This window comes from Branchiostoma lanceolatum, chromosome 10 (assembly GCF_035083965.1).
Source record: "Branchiostoma lanceolatum isolate klBraLanc5 chromosome 10, klBraLanc5.hap2, whole genome shotgun sequence".
Taxonomy (NCBI): Eukaryota; Metazoa; Chordata; class Leptocardii; order Amphioxiformes; family Branchiostomatidae; genus Branchiostoma; species Branchiostoma lanceolatum.
In genome coordinates this window covers 5,174,310-5,190,410 of record NC_089731.1, presented here as the reverse complement: position 1 = coordinate 5,190,410, position 16,101 = coordinate 5,174,310, and the positions used below count along the sequence as shown (strand labels likewise).

Here is a 16,101-nt window from a genome sequence, read left to right as displayed (position 1 = left end):
TTGACTACAAGCTTTCCTCATTTATTATGCAAATTATCGTCTTATTTGCATGACAAGTATTCAGTTATGTAAAGCATCACCGAAACTACCCACATGCCATAAATCATGATAATCCGTCAATCCCTGCTGGAGTTATTCGTCTCCAAATGTATCAACAAAAATGCCAACTGCAGTTCCAAATGAGCAGCTAGGGGGCCTTAATTCCCACCACTCACTTGCCGTCCCAGAAGCTATATACTACCAAAAAATCATGAACCTGACGCCACCAGAAAATTTGGCCTCAAACGTTGAAGCTCCGCTGCAGTACCTCAAATACCCGCTAGGAGGCCCTTTATCGAACTTGACCTTCCTCTTTGACATCCCTACCTATCCACGAAATATCATGCACAACCGCCAATATCTCCTCGAGTTATGCTGGCGACATACAAACTCTCAAACACACAAAGCCTGCTGCAGTTCTGTAGGAAAGCGCCAAATAAATCATTTTTAAAGTTGACCTTCGTTCTCACAATCTCTTCCAAACTACCAAAAATCATTGAGATCCATCAACGTTTCCGTCACTTTTTTTGCCTACATACAAACACAGAAAAATTAAAAGTCCGCTGCAGTATTGTTGGAAAACGCCAGGTGAACGATTTTTGAACTTGACCTTCCTTTGCACAGACACTACACACCTACCAAATATCATGAAGATCCATCAAAGGTTTCCCGAGTTATGCTCTTGACATACATTCAGACCCACACAACAGCCGGCTCAACCGAAAACATAATCTACTCCGAGTTCCTCGGCGAAGATAATTATGCAAATAATCCCTAATTTGCATAATGAAGGCAAAAGTGCCATGATTCTTCTAAGTGGTAAATAATTGGACTGTTAACATTGTGACCTGTGTAAATTAGTCAAAGGTGTACATGGCCAAGCATAGATTATGTAAATGTGGAAGTCAATTGCAGAATCAAAATAGTTCATGGAAATATGAGGTCTCCGAACTCTTACACTCGTCGTTTTCACACTGTGGACTGGGACGATGTAAAAAAAAAGCCATGCTTAAGTATGGCCGTTTCCGATAGAACAAATACGCAAATATTGTGTTTTACCCTTTTTATAACTGGTACCAGTATAGCCTAACACTGAAGACATCATCATGTCACAAGTGTGTTATGAATAGAAATGAAATTTACAACAAATACTCATATTAGGTTAATTCCATAATCGTATCTATTACCCAAGATTTGTCACCACTTGCAAACGCTTAAATTGTCAATCTTCCTCTAAGTTCAGTGTGTACTCTTGAATATTTCGCCATCGGGTGGGGGGTTTGGACTTGCTCTTTCAGAAACAATTTGTTCTTCTTGTCTATTGTACATATATTAAGTTTATCATATTTTGGTATAAGTTTGTGTTCAGTCAAGCTTGTTTTGTCCATATCATTGCTTTGGTGTACATGTTTGCATTAGAATAGAATAGAAAGTACAAATATGTATTCAACATTGTATCCCCACCAACAAACTATTCAACCCTTATGCAATATAATTATATATTTTACGTAAATTTTTCAGATGATAAGTTATATTTCCATAAATAAGCTCCAAACAGAAGCACGTAACCCTTTAACTTAACAATTTTTCACCAATGAAGTTCTGATAATCATTTATAAACACTGCTGATACCAATGGCTGTTTTATGCGTTTCATACGTAACAAAATCACGATTACTTCCTTAAGCTTTCATAATCCACGTACCATATTCCACCATAAAATATTCTATTTTAGATATAACATGTAATTGCACGATCCCGACCATAGATTATGCATATATAGTGATGCAACATTTGTACCGACATGATACACATGTACAACACATGTACATTGCACAGCAGTTTCACATACGAAGCTGTGATATAAGTATCATATTCAAAGTTTCATGTCAGCTTAGAATGTTCGTCTGCATAGATAGCTAAAATCCATGCAGATGCAGAATTCGGTTTAGTGTGTTATGTGTACTTTTGTGCCTTTTAATAGTTTTCTTGTGGTCCGCTTTTCTCGCTCTTCCATTCCACAAGTGACTACAGGAAGAACGTATTATAAACATGCTCCAAAACACACCTGAAACACTAAGCCGCGCCCTACATCTGCTTGGAGAATAATCTGATATAAATACCCCATGTTACAATTCGTCTGTATGCCTGTTCTCCCTCTCTCTTCCCCACTCTCTCTCTTTCTACCTCTCTCTCATTGTCTCTACCCTATCTATCATTCTGTCTTTCTCGCTTTATTGTTTTGAATACTAGTACTCTACGGGCATTACTCAAGCTAGAACAAAGGTGAACATTGTAAAAAGCTAATTGTAGATCTGAATAAACTAAAACTCAAAGCGAAAGCGAAATAACGTCTCCAAGAAAGGCCGGCTGCCGTACTTCTGGACTGTCCTTTAGGCGCACCAGAAGAACCTATGTGTGACGAAATAAAAACAAAAAAGTATTTCGTTAGGAACAGAATATAGCGTTACTGAAGCTGAATGATTGCAAAGAATATTCTAGAATCTAGATACAAATCATTAAATGTATGTCTTTCTATATATCAGCCTGTCATACACTATTTACAAATTACATCACTGTGATAGACTTTTATGTAGTTTTCTATATTACTATTATTTTGATGACCGGTCCAGATAAATGACTCCAAGAAGATGTTGGGTGGAGAACTGTGAAGTTTTCTGATCGACCGACGTCAATGGCAGTTTAAGAGGACTGTCAGAAAAGCTGGCAGGTCAGAAAACTGTACAATTGTCCGCTTAAACATCTGCTTGGAAATTAAGCTTCATTTTGCTGGTCTTGCCATATATCAGTTGTTAACTTGAAATTACAATTCATTTACATCCAGTCTACGTAGGTAGTAATACTAGTTAAATCTTCTCTCTTTCGTGATTTCACACATGTTGTTGACTTCGCTACGAGTTATGAAACATAACCTAGATTCCGTCGTAGTTAGTTTAACGGCTACTATACCAGGGATATATGGATTATGATGGCACACCATGCAAGGTAGGAAGACAGAAAGTCACGGTTCTTACGTGCACGATTTCGGCGGACAGCAAACCTTCGCTCCCCACTGCCAGCAGAATATCGGACAACTCTAATCAACAGAAGAGATGAACATCATCAATATACAACGCTCACATACATATATCCTCGTGAAGAACAAAATATCTGTGTATGAAAAGGATACTACTACAAGCTCTGTGTAACAGAGTTGCAAAGATAGTATACAAAGTAAATCAAACAACCGGATAGCGTCTCTGAAGGTGTCAGGCGTTTCAGACAGCATCCGTTATTGTGTGAGTCTCCCACAGTTCAATGACAAAAGACAGCAGTTGCTGTTTGAAATGCTTGACTGTTAGAGATCACCTGCTTAACCAACCTGTTTGATTCATATAATGTATTATGTACCTATAGCTAGATGTCTGACTCTCCCCAACGTACCAACGTAAGTTGCGAATGCGAGTACCGGTAGTTATAGTAAAAAGGTTGCCGGGTTTGTTACACCGGACCGTCATCTTCCACTAAACGTACGATAGCCCATAGCGACACCGCACAAGAGCTGCGCGGAGGCATGTAAACTCTCGCCTGGTGTCGCTATGGGCTCTCGTATAAAAGAAACAAACCCGTGCTTGTGTTTCAAGGAATTCAGGGCATTTATTCAAGCAAAGATGAAACAGAACGTTCACAGTACCTTTGGTTTCGCGGTCTCTGTCGTGTTGCCGGCGACTCCCGCTCCGGCCGCTGCCTCATCCGCGGTCTCGGCCTTTTCCGTAGCTGCGCCTTCCCCGGCAGCATCACCTTCAGCAGCAGTAGCGTTTGAAGCAGCACCGGCGCCATTTCCTGCAGCCGCAGCAACCCCTGCAGCGGCCCCTGCGGCTCCTGCAGCTCCTGCAGCCGCCCCTCCAAGAGCCGCGGCAGCCTTGTCTGCAGCACCTTTAGCAGCCTCGCCGACGGTTTTACTCGCGCTGTCGACAGCTCCCTTTGCCGCATCCGCAGCCCCCTTGGCGGCATCTCCCAGCGCCGTGCCCTCGGCAGCTTTAGCGGCGGAGTCGATCGCTCCCTTAGCGGCGTCGCCCGCGGCTACGCTTGCTGAATCGGCGGCTCCCTTCACAGCGTCGGCTGCTGCTGCAGCGGCCCCACCGGCTCCAGCTGCAGCGGCAGCGTCGTCGGCTCCTTCCTTAGCCTCGCCCGCGGCTTCACCTGCTGAATCGGCGGCTCCCTTCGCAGCTTCGGCTGCAGCGGCAGCGGCAGCGGCTCCTTCTGCCCCTGCGTCCTTTGCAGCGTCGGCGGCTCCTTCCCCAGCTGCGGCGGCAGCGTCGGCGGCTCCTTCCGCGGCTTCCTTGGCAGCTCCGGCGGCTTCCTTGGCAGCTTCAGCCGCAGCTGCAGCAGCAGCGGCTCCTTCTGCCCCAGCGCCCTTCGCAGCGTCGGCGGCTCCTTCCGCAGCGCCCTTCGTAGCCTCGCCGGCTCCTTCTGCAGCCTCGCCCGCGGCTTCCTTCGCAGCTCCGGCGGCAGCAGCGGCGGCGCCTTCCGCAGCGTCCTTTGCCTCTTCCGCATCTTGTCTCCGTGATTCGAGTTGTAGCTGGATGTGTCAAACAGTCAATTGCTTCATCACTGCGCAAGAACTATCTATCACCCAAAATTTACGACGGTCACCATACCTTGCATAGAACACGAGATATCAAAATCGGACGTTCTGCTGCAAGGAGATCCGTTAGGTTGCGTTTTGAGAACCCTTATTTCCCAAATCCAACGTAATAATGAGTAAAATGAGACGGGATAAGCACGGTTAATTATGGAATCTTAGAGTCTTCGCAATCAGAATAAAAATGTACTTAATTGTATCTGTGCCTTTACAAATGGCATTTAGCTGCTTGGTGCTAAATAATTTCTGTTATATCCAAGGTGCCCGGAAGGCCATATTGATTTGATTACTAGTATATGGAAAACGATAGATATGTCGTGTCATGCCGAAATCAAGTGCAAAGTCCAAGAAGAAGGTATGAAGATATTGAAAAGAAGAATTCTTTTATGCTTTTATTATTTTATCATTTTAGGCATTTGCTCAACCTTCCTGACCTTGTAGATTTCGTAATGAAGGCAACTATTTTTGCCAAACTCTTTTTTATTCGCACACTTGCATCAGTTTTGGAGATATCAGAGGATGTCGTCCATAAAATCAAATCAGCATGGCCTAATTTTCATTTTTCATTTATTTATTTATCCAGGGACAAACTTGTCACCACTAGGGCGATTTTCAAAGCGCCCTGCGTGCATACATAAACATAAACATAAAATAACTGAAATAACAAAATATAATACAAAGGCACATTTACAAACTAAAGTACAATAATAATAAAAGTTACAATTAATCTAATTCACAAAAGCTAACTCACCGCCGGTTCGAGATCGACTTCCTCCAGACGGTACAGGTTCTCCCGCGCGCTCTCCAGGCCCGCCACACCCGTCATCTTCCGGACCATGTCGTCCAGCTCAAGCACGCTCTGCTCCCACTTCTGGAAGTTTTCGCTTCCCACTGTTGAAAAAAACAATATAGTGTTGTTAAAAACGAAGTTATTATTTCTATTTACTTAAATTTTATCGCTAAACAAGGCTCATAAGAGCCTCTCACATGTTTTGGTTACTGGACTGGACTTAGCCTGGATGCCAGACCCCCAATCTCTAACATGTGGATCGTTTGGGGACGATAGATATTATAGAGATTGGGGGTCTGGCATCCAGGCTATACTGGACTGTAATGTAATGACAGATGTCTGTTCACCTTTGACTTGAAAAGTCTAAGGTTGTAGTTGTACCCATCAGGGAAACAATCAAAGGTTAAGATTAGCTGAAGGATGACCTAGCCTACTGGCTGCAGGCCTAAACCCGAATACCGCCTGGGGGCAGCCAGGGACAGATCCACTTGGACTCTCTAAGCAGAGGTTTATGGAGGAGATTGTGACCTTTTCATGATATACCTCGTTTTTTGTCAGTACTTCTCTTGCTTTGTTGATGCTAAAAAGTTCACATTTTGTCCACCAAGCTCTGCTTGGGGACTACTTGGAGAACCGTATGCCGAGGCACTGCGCACCACATGGGAGCATGCGGCCATGCATGAGTGAGTGATAGTGAGTTGTTAAATGATAATCATTCTGATCTTGAGCCGATCGTTCACAAGAATTACCTATATACAGAAATGAAAGTCCGAATCACCGCGATTTGACTAGTGTGTCATAATTCATACACGTTTGTTTCCAACATACGTTATTCTAGACGTATTCCTTTCCCTCAGAGTCAACATTGCAAGAGTAAATATTCTGTATAATACACCATTTTGATGGTACCATATTTTAGTGTGACTTACTTGACTTACTTGACCTATGTCATTTTAGTGTAGCATTTTTATAAAAGTCCGCATGCGCGCAATCACGGAAAGGAAGAAAATTAGGTGTGATGCAATACTCACTTGGGACGCCAGGAGCCTCTGCACGACCTTCCTTTATGGCTTCTAGATATTTCCCCGCCTGTGATTGGCAAAATTAAACATAAGGTACTGAAAATTTTGAGAAATTCTCCATCAGTTTTACATACGGATAGAACTGTTTGCTATTTGTAGTTTATGTGCTGCGTATTGTTTTGTGTTTGGGCCACGACACCAGCAACAGCTGCCTGTGGCCCACGTGTATTGTACTGTACTGTACAATCTCAATAAATCACAAATCACAGATCACATCATTATAAAACTATTAGTTGCATACATACTATCAGACTTGAAATAAGAAATATTATTGCTACTGAATCTAAATAACTATTTGGTTGAAAAAAGCGGTTCTTACCAGGTCGCCGATTTCTCTCATCTTGAAGTGCCACATTTTGTCGGCGGCCTTCTGCAGCGGCGCGACGCCCCTCGTCTTCTGCAGAATGTCGTCCATCCTCTTGATGATGTCCTCCTCCCGTTTGATCTGTTCGTCCTCTACACGAGTTAAATACGGAAAAGTACACAGTAGTCAGTACCAAGTTAGATGGTAGAATATAAGTTGATAGAGCTATTAGGACTTAAATGATTTTATTTGTCACAGTCTTTGTTATATCTTATCTGACCCTTACCTCTTCCATCATGACCTCAATGAAAAGTGCCGATTTGAGCTTCTCAAACGTTGTGACAAAATATGGTATAACACGTCTTTTATTCCTGTATTTATGAAGTCCAGAAAGTGACACTAGTGTAGGAGCCTAGTATCACTACAACTACACTCAAACCTAGTACCACACGACATATCTTCCCTTTTACCGTATTTTCTTGTCATGTGGACCATCGCCGGAAATTTCCATTTTTTTCTAGATCAGGCAAAAATCAATGCGCACAAGGATGTAATCCATAACATTTACTTGCCGTGGCCTAACGGTAATAAATCAAAGACGACCCATATACTAAATGCCCAAGGACATGTGCTACATGCAGGGACAGGAGGTGAACAATAGGTGTCCGATCTGACCCTATCGTTCTAAGCATGGAAGGTGAACATTTCAAGCAACTACTGTACCCAAAATTCTTTACAATCATTCCTTTCACACTGACAAGACCAACTAAGCGTTAAAACGGCAAACTACACACACAGAAAAAGAGAGGGCGAGAGAGAGAGAGGGAGCGGGGTTAAGGGTCGAATTTTAACCTTTATTAAAAATGGAGGCAACGCTGACACTCAGATACTCTCACTTTTACCCGTTCACCCTCACCCCACGTTTACACCTTCTCGGGTGGATACCAAACGTATACATTTGTATACATATTAGACGCTTGATTTGCTGTTGTTCACTGAAAAAGTTGTCTGCTAAAATCCGAAGTAGGTGTGTCATTTCAACTTGTAATTAAAGTGTAGTTCGGCCATGTGGAAATTCCACCAGTAAAGGGAAACTAAAGCTCAAAATCCCCTAAATTGGCGTTGTTTATTGTAGAAAACTTTATCTGGTAAGATCTAAATTATGCATATTATTTAAGGTGCGCTTAGGCGTCAAGTCTAGCTATTGTAGTCCGTGTAGGTGCGCCTTTTCAATAGGTAATTGTTCGGTCATGTGGAACTTTCGTGATTACATACGGCTTGACCTGAACTTACACTTATAACGTTGTCTGCAATATGAACCAAACCCTTTTGGCGCAGATAAGAACACGAAATGATCTAAACATATTGCACATAGACGACAAATGGGTCTTTTTTACGGATGTAATCTTATGTATTTAATCTTATGTATGAGTAGTAACCGACTTAACTGAGGAAAGTCACCCTGATTCAGACAGGGGGAGGGGGGCAATGTAGAGCCACCAATTCCTCAACAACTAGAGACGAATTTTAAGAACAATCTCGATTTGATTAACTTCATTGCTAGATCTATGATCATATCACTCCTTTTCCAATATTTCCAATATGCATTGGATTTTCCATTGTTGTGTTTTAAGCTTAAGCAGTTAAGATGTGTTCATTCATTAAAAAGTGAAAGTTTGCGCTTAATAGAAAGATCCAAAGACTTACCGTACGCGTCTGGCGTATTTTCGCCGACAAAACTCGGCAAAGACATTCCTAAAGAAAGAAGAATCTTGTTCATATATCATATATTCCACAACAGCAATGTCTTAAACAAACATTGTAATGACTATTTCTAAAGTTGCAATTCATATTTTTTAACCAAGACCAAAACAAGACCAAAGAAAGCATCGTACTTTTTATGAGAACAATCTTATCTTTTCTGATGACGTGGCATAGTGTTCTTCACAAATATCAGGTATATAATCAACCGACATGAATGGACAGATATGGTTGTTAATTGCCCCATGTCTGTGAAGACTTAGTGAACACCTACAATGACCTGCATGATCTTAAGAAACAAACTACGATTATGATACCCCCCAAACATAAACTCAACCATGACTTAACCATTTAAAACTGACGACATTGTACATGTACAAATCTCCGTGCGTCTACGATACTACATTGACGAAAAGTGTCGTTTCTCTAACAGACGGTAAAAATATAGCGTAATTCTAGAACCAAATCACGTACGCTACAAAAAAGAAATCAGGTTAGCGCATCAGACAAACTATTCTCACCTTTGTGACCTTGAAAAGTCACTGACAGGACCACCAAGACAATCACAAGTGTACGCGACATCTTGGGAACCTTTAGAACTCCCTCGCCCCCTCCAAGAAACGAAGGAAAACGCTACCGACGTAAGAAGATATCCCTATCCGACAGTGTTAAGTGAGGGTGTATCGTTGGGCATATGGACTACACCGACCGGTTAGACGGCATACAGTTGGTGGGTTGACTAAGCTAAGGCCACACGGAGTTAATCATATGGATGACGTCCGCGGGTGAATCACCTTTCGTCCGTTTCCAAAAGAAAACAGTCTACTATCATAATGTAAATCGTAACAAAATGCTGCAATATGAGCAAATATGTGCCTTGATCGATGAAGTGCCAAAAATATCGGAAAATTAATACTAATGTCGCAGAATGACCCTTTTCCTAGGATCCTATATTGATTTATTTTGCCACGTCTATTAGTATAACTAAGCTGTAAAATGTATTCCGAACCCTGAGAGAAATCTCCCAAAGTCAAAGAAGATTTCACATGCATTATTAAAGGATAAAGTGATACAACTGCAGTTACCCTCGCCAAGACGGGTAAGATTTCAGGCCGTTTGTTTGTGTTTGTGTGCTTGTGAGTTTGAGGACAGTACAACTCGGTAAGTTGGAGATGGATCTTTATGATATTTGGTATGTTGGAAGCCGAAAATGAAGGATGAACTCAATGATGAAAGCGACTTTCTGTCATATGGTTTTTTATCTTTGGCAACGACTTTCTGACGTCCGAAGTGAATGATTGATAAAACATGCATCCTCCTTCGTAGGCCTGAATCCCTCGGCACAGCCTTGAATCCTGGAGGCTGTGTGAAGGGATTCAGGCCTGCGTAGGTGGATGTAAAAATGATGAACATGTTGATGTTAACAGTGGAAGTGTCCCTTGTTTACGGCAGTGTCACTTCTTGAGGTCGCCTCGGGATTGCCGTAGTTCTGGATGCTCTTTAATACACTAGCACTCCCGAAGGAGGTAACGTTAGGCTTAAGCTTTTGTGTCACAACTGTACTTGGCAATCTGTTTCGATCTTTGACAGTCTAGTTGTTTACTGTGTCGTCTTTGACAGTCTAGTTGTTTGCTGTTTCGATCTTTGACAGTCTAGCTACACAAGCGTTACCTTTGGAGGGCCTCTCGGGATTACCGTAGTTCTGGACATTCTCTAACATATACTGGTGCGCCCAGAGGTGGTCGGCGTAACCTTTTGTGTCAAACCGTGGGAAAGTATGTAGGCTTCGCCTTGAGGCACCCCCACTTGTGTACTGGATGAACGACTCAAAAAACATAATCAAAGGGGCTGATCTTACGTAAGAGAAGGATCTGTTATCCTTGAGAAATAGTCAAATCTGTTATCCTTGAGAGATACTCGAGAGTCAAATGGTGCAACAAGATAATTGACCAATTTAATTTTTCCACCACACATCTCTCAAAACTTACAACATTGTATGCCAGGACATTCGTCAGAATACGTGGATATCACATGAGGAGAGGCGAGTGCAGTAAATATTGTCGACTATTCGATATTCATTACACTGATCATCGTTTACACGAAACGGCCTTGACTTAATGTTATGTCCTGTTATGTAATGAGTTGATTATGCTGGTATCTTGCTGGACACCGCCAGGCATTCGCAAAGTGGCACAAATTGTTGTGAATTGCAGCAGTTAATCGCCTGAAATAATCAATGTTGAAAAAATTCACAATTGGCAAAATGTGAGCGTATGTGAACAATTATGCACATAAAGTACATGTATTCTATAATATCTATCACTAATTACTGGGAATCTCTTTTTGATGTATATTTAGTCATTGTATATTTTTTTTAATTCAGTTTATTTGCTGCTAGACGTATTTCCAATAACCTGCTCCTCTGGGCTTCATATTACTGTATGTAAATGCAATGTTGTGAGATTCCACTATTCATGGTGTCCACAATACAGCTTGACCTTAGGGTTAGAAATGTGTCATCAAAAATTGTGCTATGGACTGAGATCAGGTAATAAGGGCCGTCTTTCTGTTGTCGAAGCGGTCGTCAGAGTCTTGGAGCGAGGGCGAGACCCACTGGGGCTTCTGGTCCCACTCCTGCCACCTGTGAGGACAATAGAATAGAAAAGTTAACAATGGCTTGGTAGAAAATTCTAAGAGGCCCACAGTTAAACTCTTTTTAGGTTCTACTTCATTAAAACTTAGAATGAAGGCGAAACCTCTGAGCATCTTATAAGAAAAGAAGCTGTAGAAGGTATATACAGTCAAATCTGCCCCAAAAGACCACTCAGGGGACTGATAAACTCTGGTCCATGAGGACAGGTGGTCAATATACAGGCAGGATTCTTAATGCTTGTGTCAATGGAAAAAATTATGTAAGGTACCACCAAAAAGTGCCCACTTTGACCAGGTGGTACTTGTACAGGTTTTACTTTGACTGTATGCTCTTCTTGGATAGGGAAACATAACAAAAGATGGTGTTGACTGCAGCTCATTTGCTACATTTTTCTCCTGTTCTTTTCCTCTCCTGCAAATTGTGAATAATTCCTGGAACGATATCTTTTAGATGACCTTTCTTATTTCCAATCCAATAAATGTACTGTTTTATCTGTTATCGTGAAATGTAAAAACAAAAGCCAGAAGTTACTTACACGTTGATGACTATGATGAAGAAGCTCATGAGGACCATGAGGAGGAAGCAGGCTCCGTGGAAGTAGCGGATCGTGGCGGCGTACAGGGAGTTGAAGATGAGGCTGGAAAACAGAGCAGAGCCGCACTCCAACACTCCCATCAGGGAGAACGTCGCACCTACACCGACGTGGAAAATGCAAGAAAAAAGACAGGCTGGTTAGCCTTTATAACAGGGATGGTGCCAGTTTTCTGATTGTATTTGTTTTGGATGAGAGTGGAGAACAGAGCAGAGCAGCACTCCAACTCACCCATCAGGGAGAACGTCGCACCTACACCGACGAGGAAAAAAAGCAACAAATCAGTTAGCCTTTAAGTTTATAACAGGAGAGCTGGTACCAGATTGTATTTGTATTGGGTCAGCCGACTACTCTCTCCTTGCAGCCAGGGGCTGAATTGTGATGAGCTGACAATAGATTCAAACTCTTTAGATTCTATGTCAACAACCCTAACCACAAGGTCACCTTGCCATTTATGATAGCCGCAATAACCAATCAGAACACTGATATATAATCAGAAAACAGCACACATATCATGATAAGCCAAATGTCAAACCCAGAAGATTGCTATGGAGATTTAACAGGACAATCAGATACAGTCAGAATTAGAAAAAGGGAAAGCTTTACCTTGTTCACTGCTATCCACCTGCTTGGATATCATCCCATGGAGCGCACCTAAGGCCAGGTACTGAAACGCACCCGCTGCAGCGGCTGGGACAATGACAGAGAAATAGATATTCATAAAGTTTTACAGCTCAACTGGTAGCAGGCTCACAGTAGAGCTCCTGGTTCCAATAAGTTGCTTGGGAGACCTCAGGTCAAGTCTGGGTCAGGACATCTTGGTTAGGAATGCACCTGTCTTTCGGAAGGTACGTAAAATGGGGGTCCCTTGTGTGAGGAGGTATCTCGAGTATGTCAATAGGGAAGGGCTAGCAACCCCTCCGTGTAGAAATGTACCCTGCTACATTTCACAGTCAAAAACATGACAGGGCTTGGCAAGGAGTTCTCTATTATATTAAGCCCTGACAAAGGTAGCTGAAAGGTTACTGAAAAATCAGAAGATTAGATCCCTTGGTTTTGTGTAATTTTCGCGGTGGTTCAATATTGGCGAGGTAACCTGAGCTGCAAAAACGCTTCTAGCTGCTTCTAGCTGCGTACCCTCCTGTTTAATCTGCAACCATAAAACCACAGTTAACACTCCATTTTCTCTCTACTGTGAAATCAAATACCTGCGAATATAAAAGCATTTAATTTTACAGTATAGGAGCCCTTACCACAGAACATGAGCCACGTGGTGCTGGAAAACGCCATGATCTCGAACTTGGCGACGTACGAGACTCCCCCGATGATGACGAGGGCAGTGTCCGGGAGACGCTTGGCTAGGAACGGCATGACGACCAGCAGGGTGATGGACGGAATGATGTTCTGCGTGGCCTGCCAGTAGCCGTACAGACTCTCCGACCACTTCAGCGGCTCCGCCTTCACGAACAGGAGACCTGTTTCTGCTACGCCTTATAAAGTTATAGTGAACAGAAACAAACAACATTTCTCATCTCATCTATCACTTAGTCTAACATATTGTAAATGCATTTATGTTCGCATGGTTTTTATTTCGCGCTAAAGTGAAAATGGAGACTGTTTTCGGTAGTTTTATGTTTGCGGCAGTGCTACATTCACATACTGCTATAGTATTGGACAAAAATGTTCGCGTGGTTTTGAGTTCGTGGTGAAACGTCACCGCAAAAACTGCGAACATAAAACCACCGCAAACATTTCTGCATTTACAGTATTTGACTGTTGGGGCACCACATGTACAGAAGATCTAGCAACCAGTTTTCTACACCCTTCTCGATTTTCTGCTTTTCTTAGTGTTTTACCCAGTCTCATGCCTGTCGATTCTCTGATGCTGTACTTTCATCTCCATCAAACAACAGCAATTCAGTCAAAAAGAAAATGGCTTGAGAATACAAGACCACAATTACGGGTAACATTAACAGTTGATACAAGAGCACTGTGACAATTTTGAATACATTGTATCAACATTCTTCTATTGAGAAATTCTTCTATTGAGAATGTTAATCTTAAATGTATGTAGTATACATAAATTTGAATGTACAATAGAAATGGTGTTCTGTGAAGCCCTAACTCCAATGGTATAGAGTGAAATATAACAGAAAATATTTTTTGACTAATGTCTTTTCAACCATGTTTTTAATACGTAATAATGTAACTCTTACCTGCTGGAATAAGTGCAGTGAGGAAAAGACACAGGTAGGTGAGGTTCACATGCACCCTTCGGTTGTTTGGTCTCTTCTTCGTGCATATTTGAGCCACCTTCTTGACATTACTGAGACTGAAGAATTGAAGGCACGCCCCCTTTTGTTCCGAAGGGTCAACGTTCAGCAGAGATGTCGTCCTCGGCCTGACAGGAGCGGGATTCTTCAACCAAAAGATGACGTAGAGTATCAGTAAAAGCTGTAGAGCAGCGCAAGTGATGAAGACTGGGACATAGCCGACATTGTCTGCCATCACGCCACTCAGCAGCAAGCCGACAGTGCACCCTAACGTGTTCGTGGCGTCTACGATCCCCATTCTTTTGGTTCGCTCCTCTTCGGTGGTGACGTCAGCCAGGTAGCTGAAGACAGACAGCAAGACTGTCGCGAAGCCGCCGCAGAAACCACTTATGAAGGGTCCGATGAGCAACAAGTACCACGGGAGGTTGATCCACCAGGACTGGAAGACGATGTTGACGCTCATGAGGCAGCCTCCGAGCGCAGGAAGGATCATGGCGACCTTCCGCCCGACACGGTCGCTCCACGGCCCGACGAAAACGGTGACGATGATGGAGGGGATGGTGAGAGCGATCACGTTGGCGAGGATCCACATCGAAGCCTGGCTCTGCACCTCATCTTGCAGCTCGACGTCGTCGCTTTTCTCAAGCCCGTCGCAGAAGGTCTGGTTGTTGAACATGCTGAGACAGGACTTGACCCAGACCACCTGCTGCAGTACCGGCGTCTGCAGGTTGAGGGCCATCATGTACAGGGCGATGACGGGTTCCACCGTGATGACCTCACGCAATGAACGCCCCATGTCGAGCTTGATTTATAAATGCTGTTTGTACTTGAATGTTTGGAGATGGTTGGCAGCGTTCGCCTGGAGGACAAAATAAGGAGACAGTTCAAATATATACCACACACAAACACACAGCATGCCCCAGCAAAATATGATCAGCTGATGCCTTACCTCCAGCCCACCAACAACTTGAGCCAGTTTTTCCTGAAGGAAATTCCATTAGAGGCAATATAGTGAGTATGATGCAAAGCCTTGGGTAGCCTGCTGAGGTAGACTACAAGCCTAGCCCACCTTTTCCGGAAACCCCAAACCACATACTCACTATATATATTTCAGCGTGTTTTTAAATTATGTTCATCAGTTTTAATTAGGAAGTTGACCCTTTGGAACATTTCAGCACGAACATCCAACATTTATTAATCAGTCACATACATTTGTATTCATAAGCGATGTAACCTAATCAGCGACATACCTTTGTAATTTGAGCCCTGCCGTCCGTCTACTTAGCTGCTCCAGACTAGACTTTGTCAACTTAAACAATGAAGGACCTCCTTGCGTTTGGGCTTTATGACATCCCAGTCTACACAACGTTCAACGTTTAGTGTACGTAATTGAGAGTCACACAACGGCTGGGTACCATCTCTATCTGCACCTCATAACGTCACGAGAATAGGAGAATGTGATCATGAAAGACTTTCGTAAGTGGACTTTGCATCATAGCGATGTAGAAAACCCGATCACTCCACATCATGCTTGGACTTTGGACCTTTACTTACAGTCACATGACAAATACTGCGCTTTTGTGGGGATCAACCAGCGATGGTGTTTAGGGATGGAAAAAATACAGAGAAGCAATCAGCATCATCATCTGGGAAGGAAGGGAGGGACCATCCATTTCACATACATTAATTTGGGGCATGGAGGAAAGGACCTTTCAATTCATTTGAGGTTGATGTTCTGGGATAGGGATAGGGACCATGCATTTCACATGAGGGTAAGGTTTTGGAAAGGTAGGGACTATCCATTTCACATAGTTTTAGGGAATGAGAGACAGGGAGATTTTGATATATTTCTACATTTTTAAACCGAAAATAACATATGCTCTTAAAATGTTAAATGTGTTATCTGTAGGTCATTCGTATGGTTCCTGTATGAAAATTATTGAGACCACTCCGTGCTTTTTGA

The 16,101-nt window shown here is 42.7% G+C and overlaps 2 protein-coding genes across 2 annotated transcripts; both read right to left on the bottom strand.

The window, feature by feature from the left end:
* Positions 1 to 1,087: 1,087 nt before the first annotated feature.
* On the bottom strand, positions 1,088 to 9,340 carry LOC136443525 (uncharacterized). Its single transcript, XM_066440798.1, has 8 exons — positions 9,142 to 9,340; positions 8,567 to 8,614; positions 6,875 to 7,011; positions 6,505 to 6,562; positions 5,435 to 5,574; positions 3,733 to 4,620; positions 3,074 to 3,135; positions 1,088 to 2,450 (listed from the first exon to the last, which is right to left on the bottom strand). Exons 1-8 carry the CDS (start codon positions 9,200 to 9,202, stop codon positions 2,432 to 2,434), a joined length of 1,413 nt encoding a protein of 470 aa, XP_066296895.1. The 5' UTR covers positions 9,203 to 9,340; the 3' UTR covers positions 1,088 to 2,431.
* A 1,204-nt stretch (positions 9,341 to 10,544) lies between these two features.
* On the bottom strand, positions 10,545 to 15,776 carry LOC136443047 (lysosomal proton-coupled steroid conjugate and bile acid symporter SLC46A3-like). The gene is made up of 6 exons (XM_066440108.1): positions 15,389 to 15,776; positions 14,082 to 14,997; positions 13,119 to 13,355; positions 12,472 to 12,555; positions 11,809 to 11,965; positions 10,545 to 11,261 (listed from the first exon to the last, which is right to left on the bottom strand). The coding sequence occupies exons 2-6, from the start codon at positions 14,932 to 14,934 to the stop codon at positions 11,165 to 11,167; spliced, it is 1,428 nt and encodes a 475-aa protein (XP_066296205.1). The 5' UTR covers positions 14,935 to 14,997; positions 15,389 to 15,776; the 3' UTR covers positions 10,545 to 11,164.
* Positions 15,777 to 16,101: the final 325 nt, after the last annotated feature.

Bases quoted from the DNA above. Each gene is read 5' to 3' on its own strand.
- LOC136443047 (XM_066440108.1), bottom strand. From the start codon at position 14,934: ATGGGGCGTTCATTGCGTGAGGTCATCACGGTGGAACCCGTCATCGCC. The intron at 13,356-14,081 runs GTAAGAGTTACA...TAACTTTATAAG, and splicing joins CACTGCACTTATTCCAGCAG to GCGTAGCAGAAACAGGTCTC. The intron at 11,262-11,808 runs GTAAGTAACTTC...TTGTCCTCACAG, and splicing joins TTCATCATAGTCATCAACGT to GTGGCAGGAGTGGGACCAGA.
- LOC136443525 (XM_066440798.1), bottom strand. From the start codon at position 9,202: ATGTCGCGTACACTTGTGATTGTCTTGGTGGTCCTGTCAGTGACTTTT. The intron at 6,563-6,874 runs GTAAGAACCGCT...TGCCAATCACAG, and splicing joins TGAGAGAAATCGGCGACCTG to GCGGGGAAATATCTAGAAGC. The intron at 5,575-6,504 runs GTGAGTATTGCA...TTTTTTCAACAG, and splicing joins AGAGGCTCCTGGCGTCCCAA to TGGGAAGCGAAAACTTCCAG.